This window comes from Pinus tabuliformis, chromosome 1_1 (genome assembly GCF_031772625.1).
Source record: "Pinus tabuliformis cultivar Carrire ecotype Pingquan chromosome 1_1, CPIR1, whole genome shotgun sequence".
Classification (NCBI taxonomy): Eukaryota; Viridiplantae; Streptophyta; class Pinopsida; order Pinales; family Pinaceae; genus Pinus; species Pinus tabuliformis.
The window spans coordinates 762,002,167-762,026,978 of record NC_142297.1 but is presented as its reverse complement, the minus strand read 5'-3'; the positions used below and the strand labels follow the sequence as shown (position 1 = coordinate 762,026,978).

General features: G+C 33.7%; 1 protein-coding gene across 1 annotated transcript; it reads left to right on the top strand.

Annotated features, from left to right (window-relative positions):
- Window positions 1-974: 974 nt before the first annotated feature.
- LOC149216252 (F-box only protein 6-like) lies at window positions 975-23,377 on the top strand. The gene is made up of 2 exons (XM_089389879.1): window positions 975-2,101; window positions 23,248-23,377. Exons 1-2 carry the CDS (start codon window positions 975-977, stop codon window positions 23,375-23,377), a joined length of 1,257 nt encoding a protein of 418 aa, XP_089246005.1.
- The last annotated feature ends 1,435 nt before the right edge of the window (window positions 23,378-24,812 follow it).

The following is a 24,812-nucleotide window of genomic DNA, read 5'->3' as shown; positions in this document are numbered from 1 at the left end:
ATTTCATCGAAATATTATTTTTATTATAAATTTGGTGGATGCTAACACCATCAAATTGATCACGAAAGCATCTCAAAACTAGAACCAAAATTACTAAAATGTGAGAGTTTAATCTGGATCGTGACTAAATTTGAATGAAATATTAATTCCATTATAAATTTGGTGGATGAAAACACCATCAAATTTATCACAAGAACATTTAAAAAGGAGAGAAGGCTACTATGATGATTTTCAATAATAAATTTTAATCTCAATACAAAATTTACTAGTAAAGATTGATAGGCATCAAAACATTTACCTCATAATCTACATTACCAAGATTTAAAAAATTCATAGAATTAAAACTAGTCTAGATCCATCTTAACTCTAGATCTACCAGGCCCTCAAAGAGATCACAAAACATAAAATCAACCTAGATCCATCTTAATTCCGAATCTACCAAACAAATATTTAATCTCATATGTCAAACAATAAATTTAATCTATATTTATAAAATAATTTACACTTTATTTAATTCCTTAAAAAAAATTCCTATTATTTAATTAAAATAATATTAAATTATTTATTATTATTAATTTTTTAATTAATAAAATATTAACCAAACTAATAACTCCATTATTTTTAATTAATCAGAATTACTTATAATGCTAACCACAAACTTATAAAGAAGCCATCGAATCGTTATATCATAGCATCAAATGAAGTAAGTGAATCATATTCTTGACAGAGTCCCTTCAAATTCTAACCACACAAAGTTATAAAGAAGATATTAGCTTGTGATATCATTCGCCACCGTCTCTCTCTGTTTGCAGACTTCTTCAGCGGAGAATCAAGCTGAACTTCAATCTGAACTTCAATCGCTGAACTTCAGAAAGAAGAGTCACGCGGTTTCAGCGATTCAAGCTGAACTTCTTATATTCTTAAAAAAAAAAAAAAAAAGTTTTACAAAAATCAAAATTTTCTGTTCATTGAAAATGGAAATTGCTGAAATTTCTGTTCTGCACGAGGGGTCAGCGTGGTGGTCTGAATTGCCCAAGAATCTAAAGAAGAACGTATTGGCATGGTTACCAGCGGAAATGTTATGTAGATATTGCGCTGTGTGTAAAGAATGGAATGCACTCTTTTCTCACAAACAATTCATAACTAAAGATTGGCTTTCCGCACCTCCCAACAAGAAACCATGGCTTCTTTTGTTCCATTACTTGGACCCGTTGGATTGCTGGGCGTACTGCTTCTTCACAGGCACGTGGAAGCGACTGTCCCTCGCTTTCTTAAGGAAACAATATGACGTTCACAGCTTTTCGGTGCGAGCATCGGCAGCAGGCCTTTTGTTGGCAACCATCCACTTTAAATTGAATACAGGAAGTTCTCTATTGACGCATATTGTATGCAATCCTCTTACAGGAAAGTCGATAAAACTTCCCTGGACAAACCATGGTTTAATTACGACCATGGCCATGACCATGATCGCAGAGAAGGGCGACGGACACAATGGCGACACATATAAAGTTGTAGCGATGATAATGTCACTGGACATAGAGAGCGACATAGTGGACATTTATGATTCGAGTTTGAAGTCGTGGAGTACAGTGGGACGCCTACCAGAGAATTTTAACCCAGTGACCACGAGGCGGATTGTTGCTTCCAGGGATTTCCTGTATGTAAATGGTAAGGATGCAAATTCTTCAAAGTCGGGCATCCTGGCATTCAGCATCCAAAACGGGAGGTCCGTGTTCACGCCGTTACCGTTAGAGGAAGTGGATGATAGGAAGAGGTGCGACGTCCTGTTCACTTGCGGGTCACGAGTGCTTCTAGGTTCATGGATATCTGATTTAGGTGTTATTATCATATCTGAGTTTGAGAATTCAAACTCCTCAATGGTTGGGCTTACAGAGATTGCAAGGATGCATTTATCTATGTTGGATTCTCACACGAGGGACGCCATCTTTTCTTATGGAATTTTAATGGCCGATTTTGAAGGAATGAGGGATTTGGTTTTCATCAAATATGGGCGTGGTAATAAGGTACTTGTTTATAATTTAAGCCAAGATACATGGACATGGCTCTGCCAATCTCCAATGCCTTCCCTAATGGAAGACTGGTATGTCTTTGAACCTAGACCTGATAAGGATGTCGAATAGATCAACCATCTCCCTGTCCACGAGGAAAGTCTTTTCCTAGCCGTTGTTGCTTTAAACTTATAAATTTCTAGTTTTATCTATTCTTTTGGTTCAATAAAAGTTGTATTATCATTTTATTAAGTGTTTTATGGTTATTTTTTTTATAAGTATATATAATATTTTATGATAAAGTCAAATGAATGATTACAAATTTTATTCAATATAAATTAATATTGTGCTTTCATGTAAAGTGTTACATTAGAATAAAAGTTATTGGTACTTTCTATTAGTATCTACATTGATCCACTTTGCTTTGTATTTTTCTTATGTAAAAATATTATCAATTTATCTTTTTAATATTGTTGGGATATTTTATTACAAATGGAAAGGAAAATGGTGTATCTTACTATAAAATTAGAAATAAATTTATATATCTGGATCATTATTTAAAATTAAATGAGATGAGGTAAGAATGTGTATTATTTTTTTTGACACATAAGATTAGTATATCTATATAAATTAAATGGCTAGTAAATGTTCATAAACATCAATCTATACTTATTTCAAGATATGTTTAGCATTGCAAAAACTAGCAATTGCACCAAATGTTGCAAAGGAAACTTCCTAAGTGGATAGATAACATATGCAAAAAGAGCATAGATGAAAAAAATGGATATGTTATGCAATCTAATTATAGCCCAATTTCAGTGAAAAGGAAATATTAATGTTAAATGTAATATAATCAAACAATTCCTAAGTCGATAGATAACATATGGAAGAAGAGCATAGACGAGAAAAGATGGGATATGTTATGTGATCTTATAGCCCAATTTGAGTGAAAAATAAATATTAATGTTAAATGTAATATAATCAAACAATCTACTCAAAACAAAGGCAAGTGCAACATCTTTCCCAAGTGCTCAATCCAAGCTCAATACTATAATCTTAAACATTTCAATTACCTTGGGCTCAAGAACATCTAATTCAATGCAAAAAACAAAATTACATGTGGTGGTGATCAATGTCATAGAAAATTATTTCACACATTAATGACTAAAAACAATAACAATATTTTCAAAATTATATACTTTACACATGCTTTTAGTTACATGGATGTAAATATTAGTCTAATACACCTTAAACAAACAGTCATGGGAGAAAAAATTAACCCTAGAATTGCAATCTACCATAACATGTTTTGTACTAGGTTTACATTTAATAAGACTTATCACATATATATGGAAAATACTATATATTACGTTTAATTCTATATATTTTTAGTAAAATTAAATTATGAAAATTAAAGATAAGGAATACATAAGAGCTACATTAAATTGAATTGGTTCTTCAATATTCATTATTTTTATGAACCTCATAATTATATCACGGATAAGTGATTGCTTCGCGAGACACATTCTAGAGCCCAGTCTCCGATTGTAACTATGTCACGTCGTCAAAAAACATTAATTTTTTCTTAGATAATGTTGGCCAAAATATTAGCTTGAATCTTAAATTATATATAACTTGAATAGTTAGATTATATATAACTTTCTAATCTTATTAATGGGCCAAGATTAATTATTAACATATAAATTTGAATGGATAATAAATTATCTCATTTGTTTAATAGTTGTTTTATCATATAATTGAATCATGGAAAAGAAGGCTTGCACCTAGAGGGATATATCCGGTATTAGATAGATCTAAGGTGGTATTTAATATATTTTATTTAGGAAAAAGATAGTTTGGATAACCCACTATATTGTATATATCTTGTCGACGTTTCAAATCCCAAAAAGGTACCATCTTCAGGACACAAATGGGTAATGACACAAATGAGTGACGATGGAAAGGAAAGTCAAACGAAGTAAAATCATGGAAAATTGTGTTATCACATACCGCTTTTCAAAGTCCATTTTAGAGGTATAGTATCACAAGTATAAATTTCTTTTCTTTTCCTTATCATAAATTTCATTAAGATTTAGCTATTTCATTAACATTATTAATATAATTTAGTTTTAGTTTCTTATTAATTAGATAATTAGTTATTTATTTATTTATTTCATTTATTATTAATAGTTATGTATTCATAACAGTAATAATTTGATTAGAAATAAATAATTTATTATTATTAATGAGTGAATTAAGTAATTATTAATATATATATATATATATATATATATCCTAGTGTGTAGGATTTGTAATTTTTATATTTTTATTAGTAAGTAGATAAATAAATAAATAAATTACTTAATAACAGTTAATTATTATCATTTATTTATTTGTTATTATTAAAGTTATTTATTTATTTTATAATGAATTAATTTAATTTTTTAGTAATGTTAGCATTTTAGTTGGATTTAAAAAAAATGTCCATTTATTATTTATTCACTTTTCCTCGTGAGTTTGACTTTTTGTGTCCTAATGATGGATCCCCTTTCGGATTCGAAATTTTGACACGATGTATACAATACCATGGATAATGCAAACTATATTTTTCCAAAAGAAAGCCACAAAAAGCTTAAAATCTAATATTTCATTTAATTGGTAATGATGAAGTTGCTATTGCTTTATGTTTAGGACAAATATCAAAGGCCATACGCAGATATCTATGCGATAGATAATATATGTTTCAAATATGGAGAATATGTCACACCCAACTAAACATTCATTCCATGCTCCATTGTTATAGGTTACATAAATATGATTAAACAGTGCAACAACTATAAACACTTGAATTCCTACCATAATCAAATAAAATATGTAAGTGTCATCTTCAAAAAAATGGAAATGTGCAAAATACACAAGTTTTAAAATATAGTTCACAAAAATTTGGACATGAAAAGTATATCCTTGGTAGATACATAAATAATCTTGCACAACACATCCTACATACAAAAGTAAAAATGGACTCTCAAATTCCTTGTCATTTCCAAAGGAATTAATGGCAATAAACTGAAAATATTCTTGAGTAACATTTAAGAGGGAAAACCCACATGAACTCCTATTACTAGCTTCCTCTCCCATAAGCATCATTCTCATGCTTCTATTTTTGAATAGTTTATATTCATTTCGTGGGTTTTTAGAGATGACATATTGTAGGTAGTTTTTTTCAGGAAGCTAAGCATCATTTTTCTGTCCAACTTTTGAGGTGAAAATTACATCCATCATAAGAGGAGAAACAATTGTGTAATTAATTGAGAACAATTTTTCAAAATAATGTGAAATCACCACTATACATAGCTAAGAAAAAAGTGAAAGAAACCTGAAACTGTAAAAAAATAACTTTGTCTAAAAACGTTACTTAAATTTAAGTAATGAGTCAGGTTAATCTAAATAAAGGGACACATTCATATTTAAATACAACAAACTTAAGAAAATATGTTAACAACCCTTGTTTTAAGAAAACATCAAATTATTATAACCCTCATTCCATGTATTAAGAGGTAGATAAAGAAAGGAACTCACAAACAACCATTTGCTAAAATGGATTTCAAGATTGTTTGTAGATGCTATATCTAGAATACATAAAACAAATCCTTCAACAATCTCACGAAGAATGGTTTCTTAACTTTATCTTTTTTTTATTAAAATTTCAAAGTGTGTAGAAAATAAATTGCAGTATGTATTATTTTATGATTACTCATTCACTACTAAGCTTCCTTATTTTATGAACACGAGGAAAAATAGGTCAGATTCGGAATCAGGCAGTGAAAGTATTCTAAATGCATGAAATTAGTTGTACAAAGAAGAAGCTTAAAGATTTCTAGTTACAAAATTATTCATTTCATTATGTTAAAGCTTGCAATGCATATCTATGACAATGTTTCTCAGAATAATAACTCGTCTTCTCCCTGACATACTAATGAAGATCATCTAAAAATATTTTGGAATGCAGTGCTACCACCACACTTGATAAATACATTATTCACATATTTAAACTAGTTAAAGAACCCTTGGTGAAAGAACCTTTAGCAAAAGAAAAAATATCGACTAGACGCCAGAGAAAGAAGAAAACCATAAAGTCAGTGCAGATTCTTTGACACTATGGATGAGGAGAAAAAAATGAGGGAAAGGTTGGCAAGGTACTTGCAATATGATCATGGGTTATAATAAAAATGAACATGGTGAACACATGTAAAAGTCAAGATTAAGTTCATAGTTAAAGCAGGTGATATAATGGTGGAAGAAATTTCAATTGTCTGACATTCGATCTGATGGTGCACAGGAGTATAGAGTGACAACTCGGGGAGTTCTTCCCAGGTGGAATGCCTTATGACATAATTAAAAAGAATAATTAGAATTAACTAAATTATAACTTTGTTTATAATATAATGGTGGAAGAAATTTCAATTGTCTGACATTGGATCTGATGGTGCACAAGAGTATAGAGTGACAACTGGGGGAATTCTTCCCAGATGGAATGCCTTATGACATAATTAAAAAGAATAATTAGAATTAACTAAGTTATAACTTTATATATATATATATATATATATATATATATATATATATATATATATATATATATATATATATATAAGTTAAAGATATATACATTTCAAAAATTGGAACAAAATTCTTAACCATGGAGATTTACCCTCACTATACTATAGATATTTGATGAAATTAGACATAAATTAAGGCTTATGACCATATTTTGGCACATCAAACCTCTCTTTTTACATTAGATAATTTAGTTTTAAATTTAATATATTCATTAGGAGGGTTTATGAATAATTGAATATTTCTGCCCAATATTATTTATTTTTTGTGGAATATTAGGAGAATATTGGGCAGATTATGAAAAGTTGGAGGATATAATTTAGGGAATTGTTCCATACTACTAGAGGATCAATAATAAATAATAAGTCAACAAGATATTATGGAATTATAGCATAAATTTTGGAACTCCAACTATTGATAAATTCTAGGAATGTGTTCCACTAATCAAGGGAGTAGATCCACCAATCAAGGGAGAAAATCCACTAATCAAGGGATTTCGGTGGGGAAAGCTTCCTCCATCCATGGGGAATGATTCTTAATCATTTTTTCTAAGTACCAAGTCAAATTTTCCTCTAGGGAATGATTGAGAAAATCTAGGAATGCGGTCCCCACCATTTAATGCAAATTCCTAGTATTGGGGACTAGATCCACTAATGAACGAATTTTGGTGGGGAAAGATTCCTTCATTCATGGGGAGGGATTCATAATAATTTTTTATAAGTACCAAGTCAAATTTTCCTCTAGGGGGATATTTTCATTAGTGTTATTGTGGAGAGATCTTGTATGCTTGCAGCTCCATTTATTTTGTTGTTGGGATGTAATTCTATTGACGAAAATAATGAAGATTGGTGTAATTTTTAGCTTCTAAATCTTGTTCTCCTCTGTAGGTATCTGCGTTTCTTGGGCTCGTCCATCCCAAGAACCTCAGAGCCCTATTGTATCATTTTATTTCCCTCTTTTCACTGCTTATTCACATGCATCTCTTGTTTTTATTTCTTTCTATTTCTACATTTAGAATTAATGGTTTCCTGTTGTAGGATTGAGTTAAATGGTTGATGTAAGTTCTTTTGTAGGATCACAAGCATTATTTAATCCTTGGAAAATCTTTGTAAGTTCATAGTAATCATTGAGATTCTTGGATTAGTCTTCTTATTCCCAAATATAGATTGCTAGATGCTTTTTTAAGCAAAGAACAATAAATTTATGCTATTTCTTAGAGCATCCTAATGAGCTTCAATCAAATTGATTCCACTTGAATTAGATCATTAAAACATTCTAGTTTATAAAATAAATTAGCGCATTGCATTTTGCACTTGATTTGGTTATGCATTTCTTAGATTTACTAGCTCACTAGTTCTCAAATATCTAGATTTTCAACTAGTAATGTTTTTTTTTTTTTTTTTGCATGGGTTGACATAGGTCTTTTTGAGTGATTCCACTTGGAATAGGGACCTAAGACATCCTAGTCAATAAAAATATTTGTACCATCCAATTTTCATTTTATTTTCTTGGTCAATAGACCCTCACCAATTTCATCATTTGGCAAGGAAAATTCTCCAAGCTTTTTGAGCAAATCCATCCATCTCCGACTTTCGTTTTGAGTTCTGAGTAATATTAGGAATTCTCTCACTCCATTCCACCCATCACACACCTTTCCTAGGCCTCCCATCACATCCAACACCTTACATGTTTCTCTTCGCTCTATCCTGTAGCTTCACTATAATTCCTATAGGATCATCTTGTAGGTTTCTAGTATATCCTGTAGGTTTTCCTGAAATGGCCTGTTTTGAGGCCAAATTGAGAGAAAACCTCTAGGAAGTCATAAAAAACCTCCCAAGCATATCCCACACCATATAACCATCTCCTAACCCTTCCATCCACCCTCCAACTTCCTTAATTCACCTGCCACATCCCCAAAGGAAATTAATTTGCATGCTTGATTTTGGATGAAAAGGCAAAAAGACAAAAGCATATTTATTTCAATCCCTTTACATGCACATTAGTGATGTTTTATTCTTCTTACTTCCATGATTAGATAGTATAATTTGATTCATGATAATTTAGCATTATTGCAAAGCATAGTTTCTTGGCATTTAATTAGAAAATGGTGTGATTTAGCATTGAATTTCTGTCTCTTTCCTTGTCCTTTCTTTCTTGCAATTGCTTAAGGTTTCATTACAAACATTTCATTCTCTGCAATTAATTTAGGATTTGACTTCAGTACATGCACTTCATTACATCATGAAATCAAAAGAAGGACATATTGTATGCCTCACATATAGTGCCGATACCTCTTAAGTTTGTACGAACCTCGGGTTGATAATTAAATTAGGTAGCCTTAGGAGTTGCAATGTTCATGTTGCAATACCGAGACTCATCACTTTTTGGCACCGTTGCCAAGGAGGTGTCAAAGTATGCATTGTTTCTTCCCTAGTTGATTTATGTCTTTTTTCTTTTTGCAAAAACAAAATATTTGCATTAGGCATATTTTATTTCAAAGTAGAAAATTGAATTGCATTATAGTTTTCATTCAATCATAAAAAATCAAAATCAAAATCTCCAACACCAACCCACCCTCCCATTTGATCACATGGCGCAGTAAGAGCCATATCATCATTCACTTTTGTAGGTAGAAAAAGAACATGACAAAGAATGTAGAAGAAATGGATGGATATGATGACAATGAGGAAGATCCTCTTGGATTTACCATTCACGATATGGATGGTATTGTACACATGAAGAACATCCCTCCATCTTTTTTTCCAAAATTTCATGGTCTAAGGTTGATGATCAGGAAAGCCTTCTCCTTGAATTTGAGATTGTTTGTAGATCTTATGGTTACATATAAAAAACACAAAAATTGAGATTTTTTCCAACAACTTTGAAGGATAGAGTTCTTAAATGGTTCATGAGTTTAGGGACTAATTCAATAAGATCATGGAATTATATGCAAAATATATTTCTAGAAAAATACAGAGATTATGATATTAAGGAATAAATCTTTGGAATGAATCAAAAAGAAGATGAGAGCCTTGAGGATCTAATAGAGAGGTTCATGTATAATGTTAAGAGGGAAAAGCTACACCATTTAGTATCTGACACACTAAAAACCCTCTTACTTAGAAAAAATAGAGATGAATGGACAGATCTTCTTAATCTCATGAGTAGAGGTGATGTATACTAATTATCATTTGATAAAATTTGTGAAATATGAAAACACATATCAAGAGGAAAAGAAAGAGTAGGCAAATCAAAATCAAGATTAGTAAGTCAAGATGAACTTGGAAATGTGTTTGATGACTTTAAAACAAAAAGTCTTAGCAATCTAACCAAACAAGTAGAAATGTTAAGAATGGAAGATGAAGGAAAAGAAAATGCTCATATTTTTGTTGCAGAATCACAAGGTCTTAAACATTGTCCATCACTACCAAGGTTGAAGGAATTTGACCAAGAGAACAATGGAGAAAGTCAATTTCCAATGCAACAATGATATGTAGCTCCAAGAGGACCATGGAAGCCTATTCATCCTGATATGATGCAAGAGACTAATTCCCAATTTCAAGATTATGCATATCCACCTCAAAGTAATTGTAACACACCTTTTCCTTGGCAACATTGGCCATCTCAACCCCAAAACCAATATTGGCAACAAGGTTGGAAAGGAAATTGTGGTACATCCATACACAATATCCTCAATAGCCTTCATACCCAACTCCATTTTATCTTTACCATTCACCTCCACCACAACCACAACCCCATCCACATCCATATCAAATATAAACTCCCACTCAAATACATGTACCACCTTTTCCAAACCCACAAATTGAAGTAGCTTAGTGCACTTATAATGTTGAGGTACAACCCATCGAAACATGTCTTCTTGAGCTCAATGGTATTCACCATAGCTTAAGAAGAGTATTGCAAAAATGATATTCTCTTAATATCACTGAAGGACTACATCCAGAACAAGAAGATTCAAATAAGAAGACCACAAAACCATGGGTTACGATTGATGATGAGCAGACATCAAAATCAAAGATCGAGAGAACTCCCTCATGGTTACCATCAAATCCTCCATGTATTCAAGAGAAAAATCATCAAAAAGAGGAAGATTTGAAGGTCACGGTGGAAGAAGACATGAAGAATGATCCAGATCAGCAAAAGGACCAAGAACATCACAACTATATTGAAATATGGTTCCAAACAATCACTAAGTTCCAGAATCACTCTCTTCCTCAACTATGCTTGATCCTTTCAAAGTCAAATCATTCGGTCTTTGAAGTCCAGGTACATGTCAAAGCATACATTTCAAACCTCCATGTCATTTCGTTTATCATCTTGATGTGCACATGGCTCCATTGGAAGTGTTCTTATACTTGAAAGTGATTTTTTTTTTCAAGTAGGGTAAGGTAGAAGAAAAAAACAAAACAAAATGAAAAATAAGAGAAAAAAAAAAAACTAAGGTGAAAACCTCCTTAGAGGTGCCTCAGATTGGCTCATTGATTGAAAACCTCCATGAGGCAGCCGATGGGTTGGGAAAAAGGGACAAAATAGGAAAAAAGAAAAGATCCTAGGTGAAAACCTCCTTTGACGTGCCTAGGTAGACCTACTAGTTGAAAACCTCATTGAGACGGCTAGTAGGCATAGAAGAAAAAAAATATAAATAGAATAAAATAAGCATTGCTCCATGCATCTCTTTGATAAATGCATGCACTCTCGAACATCTGTAAGCAACAAGAACAAGTTGGTACCAAAAGGAAAATTGGTCAAGCCTAGTGAAAAGAAGTCAAATTTTGACCTCACCTCCTTTACTTAAATTCTCCAACAAGTCCAAAGCCATGCCAATCCATCACCCTCATCTACTTTCACCATCTACCCATCATTCTCAAGCTTCTACCATTCAATTTTCTTGTTGTCCTAAAAGCCTATAGGATGCTCTGTTTTACTATAGGATAGAAAAATCCATGGAGAATAAATTTGTTTTTGCCATAACTAGAAAGCCATGCTTCTATTTTCCAAGTTGTTTTAGGTTGAGATGTATATGGATGATGGTAACATGCTAAAGTAGTTTTAGAAAATTCTAGTGCACAGTTTCCATGAAATTTGCATCCATCACCTTCAGCCATTTTTTACATTTTATGAATATCCATGAATCGATTTTAAAAGTTTTTTCATGGAGAGATGAATATGCATGATGGTAACATGCCCAAGCAATTTCAGCAAATTCTAGTGCACAGTTTCCAAGAAATCGGCCTCCATCACCTTCAGCCACTTTTAGTTTTTCTCAAGATCCATGCATCCATTTACCACAATGGGGAGGTGCATAATGATGATGAAAACATGTTCAAAATGTTTCAACTCATTCTAGTATACTATCTGGAAGATATGGACAAAACAAGTCATTGTATTGTAAACCTATAGGATACAGAATGACACCTACAAGATTGGCAGTGAGTAGTTTAAAGGAGATATAAAGGTCAAAGAAACTCCTCTAGATCTTAGCAGCAACATCAGGATCATCAATGTCACCATCCAACACCTGCACATCAACATCAACTCAGCAGCAGCATGTATGTCTCTCCAACAACCATTGGGTAGGTACAAGTATGCAATATTCTTGACCTCTTCTCTTCAGCATATTATAGTTAGAAATTTGTTATCAATGCATGAGATATGAGGTTTTATAAGCTAATTATTGGTCAGAAATCTCAACCGCCTTTAGCTAGTTTATTGCAACTCACTCCTTCACTCATGCAATGTTGAAAAGTCAAATTATGAAGGGTGATCATTTCAAGGAATAAGGACAACAGTTAGAAGAAGAAATTTTTGCGAATGCCAAGGTCACCACAACACTCCAAGTCCTCCATCCACTTCATATTCACTATCTATCATCCATCCCATTTGATTCTTGAAAAAAAAACAAAGAGAGCTTCATCTCCATTTTCATGAAATTTCCATTTGCAGGTCAGCAAGAAGGATGGTCAACGAGCAAAAGAGGATCACAAAGAGACCCTTGTCACTCACATTTTTATTTTACCACTCATTACCATTCATTTCTCCACCATTTGTGTTATTTTTTTCTCTCCTTTACTTCAATTTACAAAGGGACTGTGTTTTCTACAGGATGATCCTGTAGGAATTATAGTGACCTTGAAATCCAATAGGAGGCAGTCCTAAGGAAAATAAATGGTGGAAAAAGGTAGCAGAATGTTGATGAGGGTGTGGAAGACCTTTCCCAACTGAAAAAAAAATAAAAATCAAGAACCATCTTGAATAAAGGGAACAAGGAAAACTAATGTTTCAAGAAACAAGGATTTTTCTTTGCACAAATATGTTTTTTGGCTTGTCCTTGCAGAGCTTATAGCCAAGATTCTTAATGCACAAGAGAGAGGCCACCAGGGCCATGGATGAGGCACAATGAGGTCACTAAGTTTCTTAGAGGATGAGTAACACTTTCAGTAGGGAGGTATGATGGCCTTTAAATTAGACATAAATTAAGGCCCATGCCTCTAATTTAAAACATAACTTAAGGCATATAACAATCCTTCAACACATTAAACCTCTCTTTTGCATTAGATAATTTATTTTTAACTTTAATATATTCATTAGGAAGGTTTATGAATAATTGAATATTTGTGCTTAATATTATTTATTTTTTGTGGAATATTATGAGAATATTGGGCAGATTATGAAGAGTTGGAGGAAGCGATAATTTAGGGAATTGTTCCCTACCACTAGAGGATCAATAATAAATAATAAGTGACCAAGATATTATGGAATTATGGCACAAATTGTGGAACTCCAATGATTGATAAAATCTAGGAATGTGTTCCACTAATCAAGGGAGTAGATCCACCAATCAAGGGAGAAGATCCACTAATCAAGGCATTTGGGTGGGGAAATATTCCTCCAACCATGGGGAATGATTCATAATCATTTTGTATAAGTACCAAGTCATATTTTCCTCTAGGGAATGATTGAGAAAATCGAGGAATATGTTCCCTGCCATTTAATGCAAATTCTTAGTATTGGGGACTATTTCCACTAATCAAGGGATTTTGGTGGGGAAAGCTTCCTCCATTCATGGGGAATGATTCATAATCATTTTATATAAGTACCGAGTTGAATTTTCCTCTAGGGAGGATTTTCATTAGTGTTAATGTGGAGAGATCTTGTATTCTTGTAGCTCCATTGTATTTTATTGTAGGGATGTAATTCAATTGATGAAAATAATGAATATTGGTGTCATTTTCTGCTTCTAAATCTTGTTCTCCTCCATAGGTCTCTAAGTCTCCTTGGGCTTGGCCATCCTAGGAACCTCAGAGCCCTATTGTATCATTTTCTTTCCCTCTTTTCATTGCTTATTCACATGCATCTCTTGTTTTTATTTCTTTCTATTTCTGCATCTAGAATTAATGGTTTCTTGTTGTAGGATTGAGTTAAATGGTTGATGTAAGTTATTTTACAGGATCAAAATCTATATTTCATTCTTGGAAAAGCTTTGTAAGTTCATAGTAATCATTTATCTGCTTGGATTAGTCTTCTTATTCCCAATTCTAGATTATTGTTCCTCCTTTTTTAGCAAAGAACGTTAAATTTATTATATTTTTTAGAGAATCCTAACGAGCTTCAATAAAATTGATTCTAGTTGCATTATATCACAAAAAAATTCTAGTTCATAAAAAAAGAATTACCCCATTGGATTTTCGCTTGATTTGGTTAGGCATTTCTTAGATTTACTAGCTCACAAGTTCTCAAATTTCTAGATTTTCTACTAGTAATGTTTTTTATTTTTTTTTCATGGGTTAACATAGGTATTTTTGAGTGATTCCACTTGTAATAGGTACCTAATACATCCTAGTTAATAAAAAAAAAATCCCATCTAATTTGGATTTGATTTGCTTGGTCATTAAACCCTCACAAATTTCATCATTTCACATGGAAACTTCTCCAAGATTTTTGAGCGAATCCATCCATCTCCCGACCTTGGTTTTTCATTCTGAGTGATCCTAGGAATTGTCCCACTCCATTACACCCATAAAAAGCCTTTCCTAGGCCTCCCATCACCTCAAACACCTCACATTTTTCTCTCAGTTGTATCCTATAGGTTCATTGTAATTACTACAGGATCATTCTATAGGTTTCTAGTACATCTTGTAGGTTTTCCTGAAATGGCCTGTTTTGAGGCCAATTTGAGAGAAAACCTCTAGGAAGTCACCAAAAGCATCCAAAGGGTTTCCCACACAATCCAACCATCTCCTAACCCTTCCATCCAACCTCCAAAATCCTTAATTCACCTGCCATATCGCCAAAGGAAATTAGTTTACAAACTTGATTTTGCATGAAAGTAAAAAAAGACAAAAACAGATTTATTTCAGTCCCTTAACCTGCACATTAGTGATGTTTGGTGCTTCTTGCTTCCATGCTTAGATAGTATCATTTGATTGATGATAATTTAGCATTATTGCAAAGCATAGTTTCTTGGCAGTTAATTAGGAAATGGTGTGATTTAGCATTAAATTTCCGTCTCTTTCCTTCTACTTTCTTTCTTGCAATAACTTAAGGTTCCATTTCAAATATTTAATTATCTATAATTAATTTAGGATTTGACTTCAGTACGTGCACTCCATTACATCATGATAGCAAAGGAAGGACAAATTGTATGCCACACATATAGTGTCGATACCTCTTAAGTTTGTACGAACCCCGGGTTGATAATTAAAGTCGGTAGCCTTGGGATTTATAGCATTATTGTTTCAATACCGAGGCTCATCAATATTCTTAATATCTAAATAAGTTTTTTCACAATACTATGGCCTACCAATGCTACATACACAAAAAATTATAGCTCACTTATGATAGTTATTCGTGTTACAATTTTTTATAAATACTACACAAGTGGACATTTTAGGGCATTTTTTAAGACAAAATTAATATTTCATATTAAATATCTATGACCCTCTTTTCACCATTTTCTTTCATCTTAAATATCTACAAATCTTCCTTCCTTTTAGCATTGCTTACGGCCTTAAAATGTTATGTGCCTACTTATTTCTCCACCAACAAGATGGAGATTCAAGTGGAAGTAAAGAAGCACACCCTAAATAAAACATGAACATTTTCATTAGATAAGATTAACCAATGGATACAATCTAACAATTAAGATTGGATTCCTCAAGCAAGTCTCCCCTTCTTTTGTCCCTTATTTTAAGGAATGTATACCTTTTTAGTGTTGGAGACACCCCCACAACACGAACTAGACCAAAAACCAAAAAATAGGGTAATTGAACCCTATGTGGGAGACACCCCACACTACGAACTAGACGCCAAACCAAGAACTAGGGGAATTGACAACTATTAACTCACTGTTATACCCAGATTAATGAAATACTAAAAAAAACATAATTTATATTGATTTATTTTATTATAATATGATGTGGTACCACGAAATATAGCCTTTTAGACAATGTCAGAGTTGAGTTGCAAAGAGTTTAGGGTTATGCTCTCTGAAAATTTTTCATAACACTCGTTTAGTGTTCTTGGGTTTTCTGTGCTTGCATTTTCCACGTAAAAATGGGAAATTACTTTTAGAAAGCATTTGATTTCCAACCCAATTCTTTTGAAGCTTCTAGAAAGGCATGAAGCACATAAAATTTGTTCTTTCCTTGATGAAATTTTTTTCAATAGAGCTCACCCGGTTTTCTTCGAAGTTATTGAAAGAGATTTTGAAATTATAATGCTAATTGATAGTTTCCCATTTGATTGTAGGAACCTTAGGGATTAATATTTGACAAAAGGTTTTGCAATCACCTCTTCAAATGTGGATTTGTTTATTTCTCTTCGTTGGTTTGAAAATTTCCCCTCATTGACTTGAAATTAATTTCCTAACCATCCAAATATATTTGTATATATATCCAATTTAATCTGCTCTTCAATGTCATATGTTTTTAGGTATTTTAGAACTTGCAATTCATGGCTTTATATCCATATACAAATACCCAGACATGTGTGGTGTTTGTTTTCCAAATAGAGAATTACTTTTTATTTCTCTGAGCTAGCATATGATTAAGCTTAAGGGAAGAAGTCATATATTTACTTTTTTCATTCAACGATCGAGCATATTGATTGGCCTGAGTGCTTGCATAATATTCAAAATGCGGTATGTGTTTTTAAGGTTACAAATTACATACCATGTATCAATTGTACTGTTAGATGATAGATCATGAATAATGTGTTTAGTAGGCCTAAAACATCTATGGTTTGATCTTCCAAAAAATGAGACAAAATTGGATTATTTTGCATCATTTAGTTTCATTATATCTCTATTTTTATTTTGTTTCACTTTTTCATGTTTTAGGAATTTTGTTAGTGTTTTTCGAACGAAAGCCTACTAAATTTAGTATCTGTATCCTATCTGCAAGCAGTTGCAATTCCTAAAGGACCATAATTACTGGTGTAGCTCTTTTTATGGTCAACTTTAGATTTCTTAACCCTTTGGAGAAGGAAGAAAACATGTGTTTACATTTTGTGTGCTTAACATTGGTAGGATTAGAGCATAATTGAACAATCAACTTGATTTAATTTGATTGTGATCGGTTCAATGTGTTATGCATGACAATTCTCTAACATGTTACGTCATACAAGCAATATTTTCATCAAAGGGATGCTTGAATTAGAATCTTGGATATATCCAATGCTTTTTTTGTGCTTAAAACTTCTGCATTATATAGATCTACTTACATTTAATGGCCTTTGGGTGGTGAAAAATAAAATTGGGCCTTTTCAAATGATCAATATGCTTGTAGGTATGTGCATCAAGCAAGTCCCTTTATGTCTGGACAATGTTAGTGTCAGTGTCTTCACAATAGCATCAGTGATCAAAATTCGCGCTTTTGCATTTTATAGTAGGCGTCCCATACTAATTAGTCATTCCATTAGGTCATGGATTCACTGATGGTAGGGTTTACATCCAGTTTTTCTCCTCATAATTTGTACTTGTTGATCCTCTTTCATATTTCAGTCATGGTTCATGATTTATTCTGCAACTTATCTTATTAGGTCTTAGGGTTTGGTGTCCTTAGGCTTTAGGGTTTTATCATTGTCAAAATTAATTATTTCATCCCAATAATGGTCAGTAAGGGTATGAGGAGACTAATAATCACTGTTAAAATCATAATTTATCAGTTTGAGAGCCGAATGTAGTTCTCACCTCAAAACTTGTTTTGAGGTGAAAACAGAGTATTATTGCTTTTTATCTTTCTTCATGATGTAATTTTATTGTTTCTATATGTAATATTTGTTCCCAAGATCCTCCTAAGCTTGTGATGTTGCCAAGCATCTGCCATTGCCAAAAAATCAAAGTGATCTAGAGCATTAGTCCACTTGCAAGCAAAAGAGAAATACACTTGAAAAAAAAAAAGCATTGAAAAAGACAAAAGACATTACAAAATGGGTTTTCAAAAAAGAAAAAATTAAAATGGATCATATATAAATTCTTTCTTTCCTATTTTCATGCCATTGTGTTATTGAGAAAATCCAAAGAGCCAAGGAGAGAGGAAACATGATTTCTAAGAGTCATTGAGCGAAACAGAGGAAAGCGTTACACTTTTGGAGGATTTGGATTGGCATTGCACTCTTAGACTGGCACTGCACTCCTGGAAGTTTCACACAGTGCAAAATAACACTGGCACTGTGCTCCTGGACTGGCACTGTGCTCCTGTAGCTAGCCTTGCGCTTTGACCAACAAAGCCCAAAATCAATCCAAGCATCCAAATTTCACCAAATTTCTTCCATATTTTCTCTTAGCAAGTAAGTAACATCATTCCTCTTATTGCTTAGTGTGCACATGTGAATATTTTCATGGTTTTTCATCCTCAAAATTAAAACCCTAATCTCTATGGTAAAACCCTAGTTTGCCTACCATTCATTTCATAAACTTGAACCCTTATTCCATCACTGCTATCACACTCTATTACTCTCTTATCACTCCCCAAACCCCCTCCCACATACATTTTACCCACACCTTCATTTCCACCCATTCCTCCAAGTCATTTCCCATACCACCATCCATACATTACCACTGTGCAAACTAAGGGAAACATGGATAGAGACAGTGATCAAGAATATGAGGAGGAAACCTTGAGTGATAGTTCTATGGAGAGGCACAGGCAATAGAGGAAGCCCCATAAAGGAGGAAAAATCATCAAAGAGGAGCCCACCAGTTTGAGAGAATTATAGGCTTACCCACTTGTAGTTTGTTGTTTCAGACATCAAGCAAGTTTTGAATTTTGTGAAATGGTAGAAAAAGTCCAGTTTCAGCATGAGTTGGTTATAAATTTTGTGACTCATGTACATAACAATGAGGTGACACTTGCCGGAGTAACCTTTGCAATATCACCAACAATCATTTTAGAGACCACTAGAATCCCTAATGTTGGTGAAAAATGGTACAAGGGTCATGATCTTGATGAGGATTACTATGAACCTTACATCAAGCCTCAATATAGAAACCAAGTGAAGAGGCCTTTCCCCTTTAAATTTTTGGAGAACAGTTATGTTCCTTTGATGAGGATTATCATCAAGTATTTCACGTGTGAAGGCAGATTCTCCTGGTTATATGCTTACCATATCAGACTCCTCATGCACTTCAATAGGGTAAGAATGATAAATCTCCCATATTTCTTGTTTATAAATATTGATAAGATAGCTCAAATTGTGCAAAGGAAACCATACCCTCAACAGTTGAACAACATCTATGATCAAAATCATTGTTCTTCATCATCTCAGTCTTCTTAATATTCCTTGGGAGACTTTTATTGCTCATGATATGTTCAAAGGTCCACAGATCCCTTCACCAATGCATCAAGAAGAAGGTGGGCCTTCTAGCCATGGAGAAATAAGGGAAGAGGCCAAGGAAACCAAAATTGTTGAGCTTCCAATGTATTTAACATATCAGAGAGGTATGAGGAGACTTTTGTAGCTACTAGGCAAGTGTTTTCTCCACAAGGTGTGGAAGGGGCCTTGCCTTCGTCATCGGTCCACAGTCAAATGTTATCTCCACAATCTATGGAAGGGGCTTTGCCTTCTACATCAACAAAACAGGTACAGGTTGAGCGTTTGAGCGAAGGCAAGAAAAAGGTGCAAGAGGAAGATCTTGGTGATGAGGAGGAATGAGATTTTGACCTGATTGAGCATGAGGAGCCACAACAACACTTTACTTAACATGGAAGTGGCATTATTGACTTGGAGGCTCAGGATGAAAACACCATCAAAGACCTCATTATTCAAGAAAGAGAAGCTCAAATACAACCTTTGGCGGACAACTTAGAGAGGGCCAAGTTCATCATAAAATATTTAGAGCAGGAAAACAAATAATTGAGTGACAAGAAGTCCTCATGGAGCTACAAATGATCAAAGTAGATAGGCAAATGGCTAAAGAGGCTCATGTCAAATTTACTCCTATTGAGTAAGAGATTGAAAATGATAGGGAAAAATGGCTTGAGAAGGTTTGAAATACTAATTGAGAAGGCCAACTGGGATAAGAAAATGCTCCGACACATGGCCTACCATCACATGACTCACAACAAAATCTGCAATATGAGGATTAGGAAGCTAAAAGCTAGGTTGAGGAGAGCCTTAGAGGCAAGAGAGAGAAATATAGGTTGGAAATATTGGCTAAAGCCTCCCTAGCTCATCAAAGCAGTTGATGGTGGTGTCCCATACCAAATTTCGGCAAATTTTGGAATGTTTTTGCATTTTTGCAATTTGTAATTTTAAACACAGAAATTTTGCGCTGCACTTTTCCCTGGAGCATCAGATGGAGAAATGTTTTGAATCTTTGGACTCAAGAGGATGATAACATGCACCCTGGAAATTTTCAAAAGTTTTTGAGCAAATCTAGGTCACCAAAGGGTCCAAAAACTACCAAAAAATGACCTCTCTACCTCTTTTTGGACACATAGAAGTAGTCTTCGGAGATTAACGTTTTGAGGGGGAAAATGACCTCCAAATTCAAATATTCTAGGTGTTCCAGAAACTATACTTCAAGACCTTTCAAATGAGCTATCATGGGCTCAATTTGGCTAAGGGAAAGGCCTCCAAAAGTGTGTTGAAAGTGGCATTGCGTTTTGGTCAGTGGCACTACACTTTTGACCATTTTTTTCAAAAAATCAAAATTTCCCCTGTTTTGACTGGAATCTGATTTCTCTCTCCTCATGGTTGTTTTTACTAATGTAATTAATGACATGGTATGTAAATGTAATGGTAAAATAGTGTTAGAGGGTTGATTCATTAGTTAGAAGTGGTTTTGAGGCAAATGAATATGTTTCCTCTCTTTTAGAGGCAGGTTGTTTGACTGCCTATATTCTAGTTCTTAGTTGGGAAATGGTTGAAACAACCCCTTTTCTCATGGATTCGACCCCTGATGGTCAGGATGAGTGGTTTTTATGTCTATATTATGTATTTTATTTCTCATTTGCAAGGGTTGGATACTCTTGGATGCTCTGAACTATATTGTACATCATTGTAAGCAGTTTGGTGAGGAAATTAATAGGAGTTGCATCTATTTTTATGGGATACCTGTGGTATGGTGTTTTTGCAAAGTTTCTTCTTTTGTTATCCATTTCTTACATGTTTTATGTATGCCATCATCTACTTCACTGCTTCTGACTGAATTATATCAAGACAGATAGGTAGAATTCATTGTTTGCAGTGTTCTACCTTGGGAAATATTTCAGTATTTTATGTTTTCTGTTGTTTGAGAAGGACACATGATTACTCCATGCCCTCCTCAGCTCCTCACCAGTCCTAAACATCTCATCTCACTTAATTTCCATTGCTAAAGCCTATACCTACCTTTCCCCATAGAACACCCTACATTCTGACCTAATTTCCTCGACCCAAATTGGTCAGTTCCATCTGATCCAACAAAAAACCAACAAAATCAATCAAAACCCTAGAGCTACTATACCTATCATCAAATATTCTTCATGATCCATTCATTTTGACTGAGATTCATAAGGAGAAAGCCCTCTCCTGACCTGGTAGGGCTAGCTACTAGGTTAAGCTTGGTTTGTGGTTATCCTAGGATTGCCTTCCTTCAGCCTGAGGTCAATCTAGGCTCTAACAAACAAGATTGGCATATAACCAAGAGCGGTGTAGGGTAGTGAGAGAAGAAAATGATAGATAGGGTTTAAATAACTTATATTTAGGGTTAATGAGTTCTTATTGTCACTAAATAATGAAGTGGTGCTCCCTGTAAACCCTCTATTAGTGGTTGAGGTTGGATACCTGGCAAGCATTTAGAAACATATCTATATCTAACAATGAAACTATCTTTTAATCCAACAAAAATTGCATCAAATAGTTATATATGGTTGGAATAGATTGTAAATGTTGAACAAGGTAGCAACAAACTTAGAGAAAAAAAAAATCTTAAGAAAAAATAACTCGTCGTCAAGATATCCCAAAAATCCTAGATAGCAAGAAGTGCAAGTCTCATCAAACTTAGATGTGAACACACACTACCACACACAAAACCAAGAAAGACATGATAGATATAAGTAGAAATTGCACCAGATGTTGCAAAGGAAGTGTCGTAAGGGATAAATTGAAGAAGAATTGTGACATATAAAAAAATCATTCAAGATAAAAATTAGTAAACAAAATGTCATTCAAAGTTAGAAGATAAAGACAAATTATTTACATTATGCCAAATTGAGAGATTCTATAAGCTTTCCAACATATATTTCCTCTTGATCTTTAAATATGGTCTTTTATGGTGCAAAGTGAATGTTGTTTTGGATTTTAACGGTTAGAACATTGTAATCATAATTTTATAAATTTTTGCAAGAATATTATATTATTTGTTATCATAGTTTTATAAATTTATTTTATAAATATTCGATTCATTATTATAGAGTACTATGAGATGTTTGATAGTTTGGAAAGTGAAAATCATTTACTATATATAGCGATTGTTGTACCTTTTCTCTGAATTTCATTATAAATGCCAACCAACCAAGAGATAGTTACACCCAATATGGAAATCAGGATTCCAATTGTATGATTTTACATTTATACCCTTATTCCACATAGAGAATTGCACCCAAGATGGAAATGGGATATTGTTTGATATTTTGGAAAATGAAAATCATTAATTTTATTATATATATAGTGATTATCCTTTTTTTCATGAATTTCATTATAAATTCCAATCAATCAATTTATGGCTACCCCAATATGGAAATGAATATTCCAATATTGATGTCATCATATGTTTTTCTTTTTTTAACCCCTCTACCTCTAATTAATATTAAGCTCTACCATTGCAACCATTTTCCTAAACAAGTTCAACATCTACCTACCAAGTAGATAAATTGATTAAGAATTAAAGCCCTCGACTAATCATTTTTATCTTGATATTTTAATAATATCTAATCTAAATGTGATACTTTGTCTCAATTTTTGTTTAGTATTTTTACGCCGTAAGGCGTTTCCATTTGAAATGAATTGCCTTAGCCGCCCCCGTGTCCTATTATTGACTGTAGATTTGTGGTGTTAGACGATTGAATGAAGTGTGATCGTTGATCTAAAACTGAAAACTGAACTGTTAATGAGAAAGCCGAAGCCGGACGGACGCACTGCCAGCCATTCGTTTCGTAGCAATGCGTGATATGTGTGGGCTCACGTTAATGAGAAAGCCGAAGCCGGACGGACGCACCGCCAGCCATTCGTTTCGTAGCAATGCGTGATATGTGTGGGCTCACGGATAAGCGCTGAAGGACCACTTTGCTTATACTGCTGGGCATTTTGTGTTGCAAATCTTGTTGTGATCAGTGAAGATCAACTCTCTGTTCAGAGATCTGTTTACATTCTCGCTTGAAGTGTTCAAAAAAATCCAGTGTAAATGGGATTTGATCTACCCCGTGTATTCTTGTTACCAATTTTACAAATTTGAGAGCAGTGCTATGCATTTTTGGGTTTGAACCTTCCTTGAGAAAATGCAAATATCTACCTCTTTGAATATCTGCTGAGCTTTCTACCACAGCCTGACTGACTTTCAAGTAGAACTCATTTTCAAGATGGGGCATTCAGTTTTACTGCATATTTTGATTCTGAGTCTCTCTCTTTTTAACAAAGTCGAGACTGCAAAGGGACGTTCTTTACTGGTGCCTACCTCTGCGCCAGTTTCTTTGCATCTCGCACTGTCATTGGCTTCCTTACTTGACGATCCCTTGGCAAAAAGAAATGCATGAACTAAACCAGAAAATTCAACCGGTAAGGGTTTCAACGCCAACCTTTTCATTAAATTTTTGAAGAGTATATTTATGCTAAAAAATACAGCCTATGTAAGATTTCTTCAGAAATTGAAATCTCTCAATTTGAATTGCTTGTTTGCATCTTTCTACAAGTTCTGAGAAGTCATTGCGCTTTGTTTTTTTGATGATTGCAAAATGGCTTGTGCGTTCAGACACAGGTTCTCCAATGCAGATAGACAAAGAATCTCATCACATCAACAAAGGACTGCTATTGGCAATTATCATACTGCCAATATTTGTTGGATGTATCATGATTTCTTCGGTTTGTACTTGGTTGTATAGAAAGACTTACAACTCTGCTCCTTCTTCACCTCAACCTCATGCATTCAAGCGAAATTTAGATCCAGACACCTCAGGTTGGTATCACCACTATGTCATATTTTATCCCTTTCACTGTGTGAAACCAAACCCTCTCTTGATGTGTACACACCAACAGGGCAGCCACAAGAGAGTGGTGCTTCCTATGGAGATATTGTTTGATTGGATTTGGGGCTGAGATTCTATGACTTCCCCTGTTGAATCTGTGTGGATATCTTTTGGATGTATGTATACATATTAACTATTATGCATTAGTGCCAATGCATTGGAATGGTTTCCATGACTATAGAAATTCTTCTCCTCTGTCAAACTATTATTTTTCGTGGGGGTTAACATAATAAACACCAGACTTGATTCCATGATCTGAATCATCTGATAAAATCAAAATTTTGGATTCTAACCAATTATAAAAAGCCATGGGTGCGGATGACCTCTGTTTACATGAGAGTTCGATTAGTTACATATTCTTATCGTTGTAATCTCTGTTTGTGTAGAAAGAAACAGGCAATGTCTAAGAATATGTTCTTCTCTGGTTGGTCCAGACAGTCTA

Coding starts and splice junctions, on each gene's coding strand:
- LOC149216252 (XM_089389879.1), top strand. CDS start 975: ATGGAAATTGCTGAAATTTCTGTTCTGCACGAGGGGTCAGCGTGGTGG. Junction 2,102..23,247: donor CCTTCCCTAATGGAAGACTG/GTATGTCTTTGA, acceptor TTAATGAGAAAG/CCGAAGCCGGACGGACGCAC.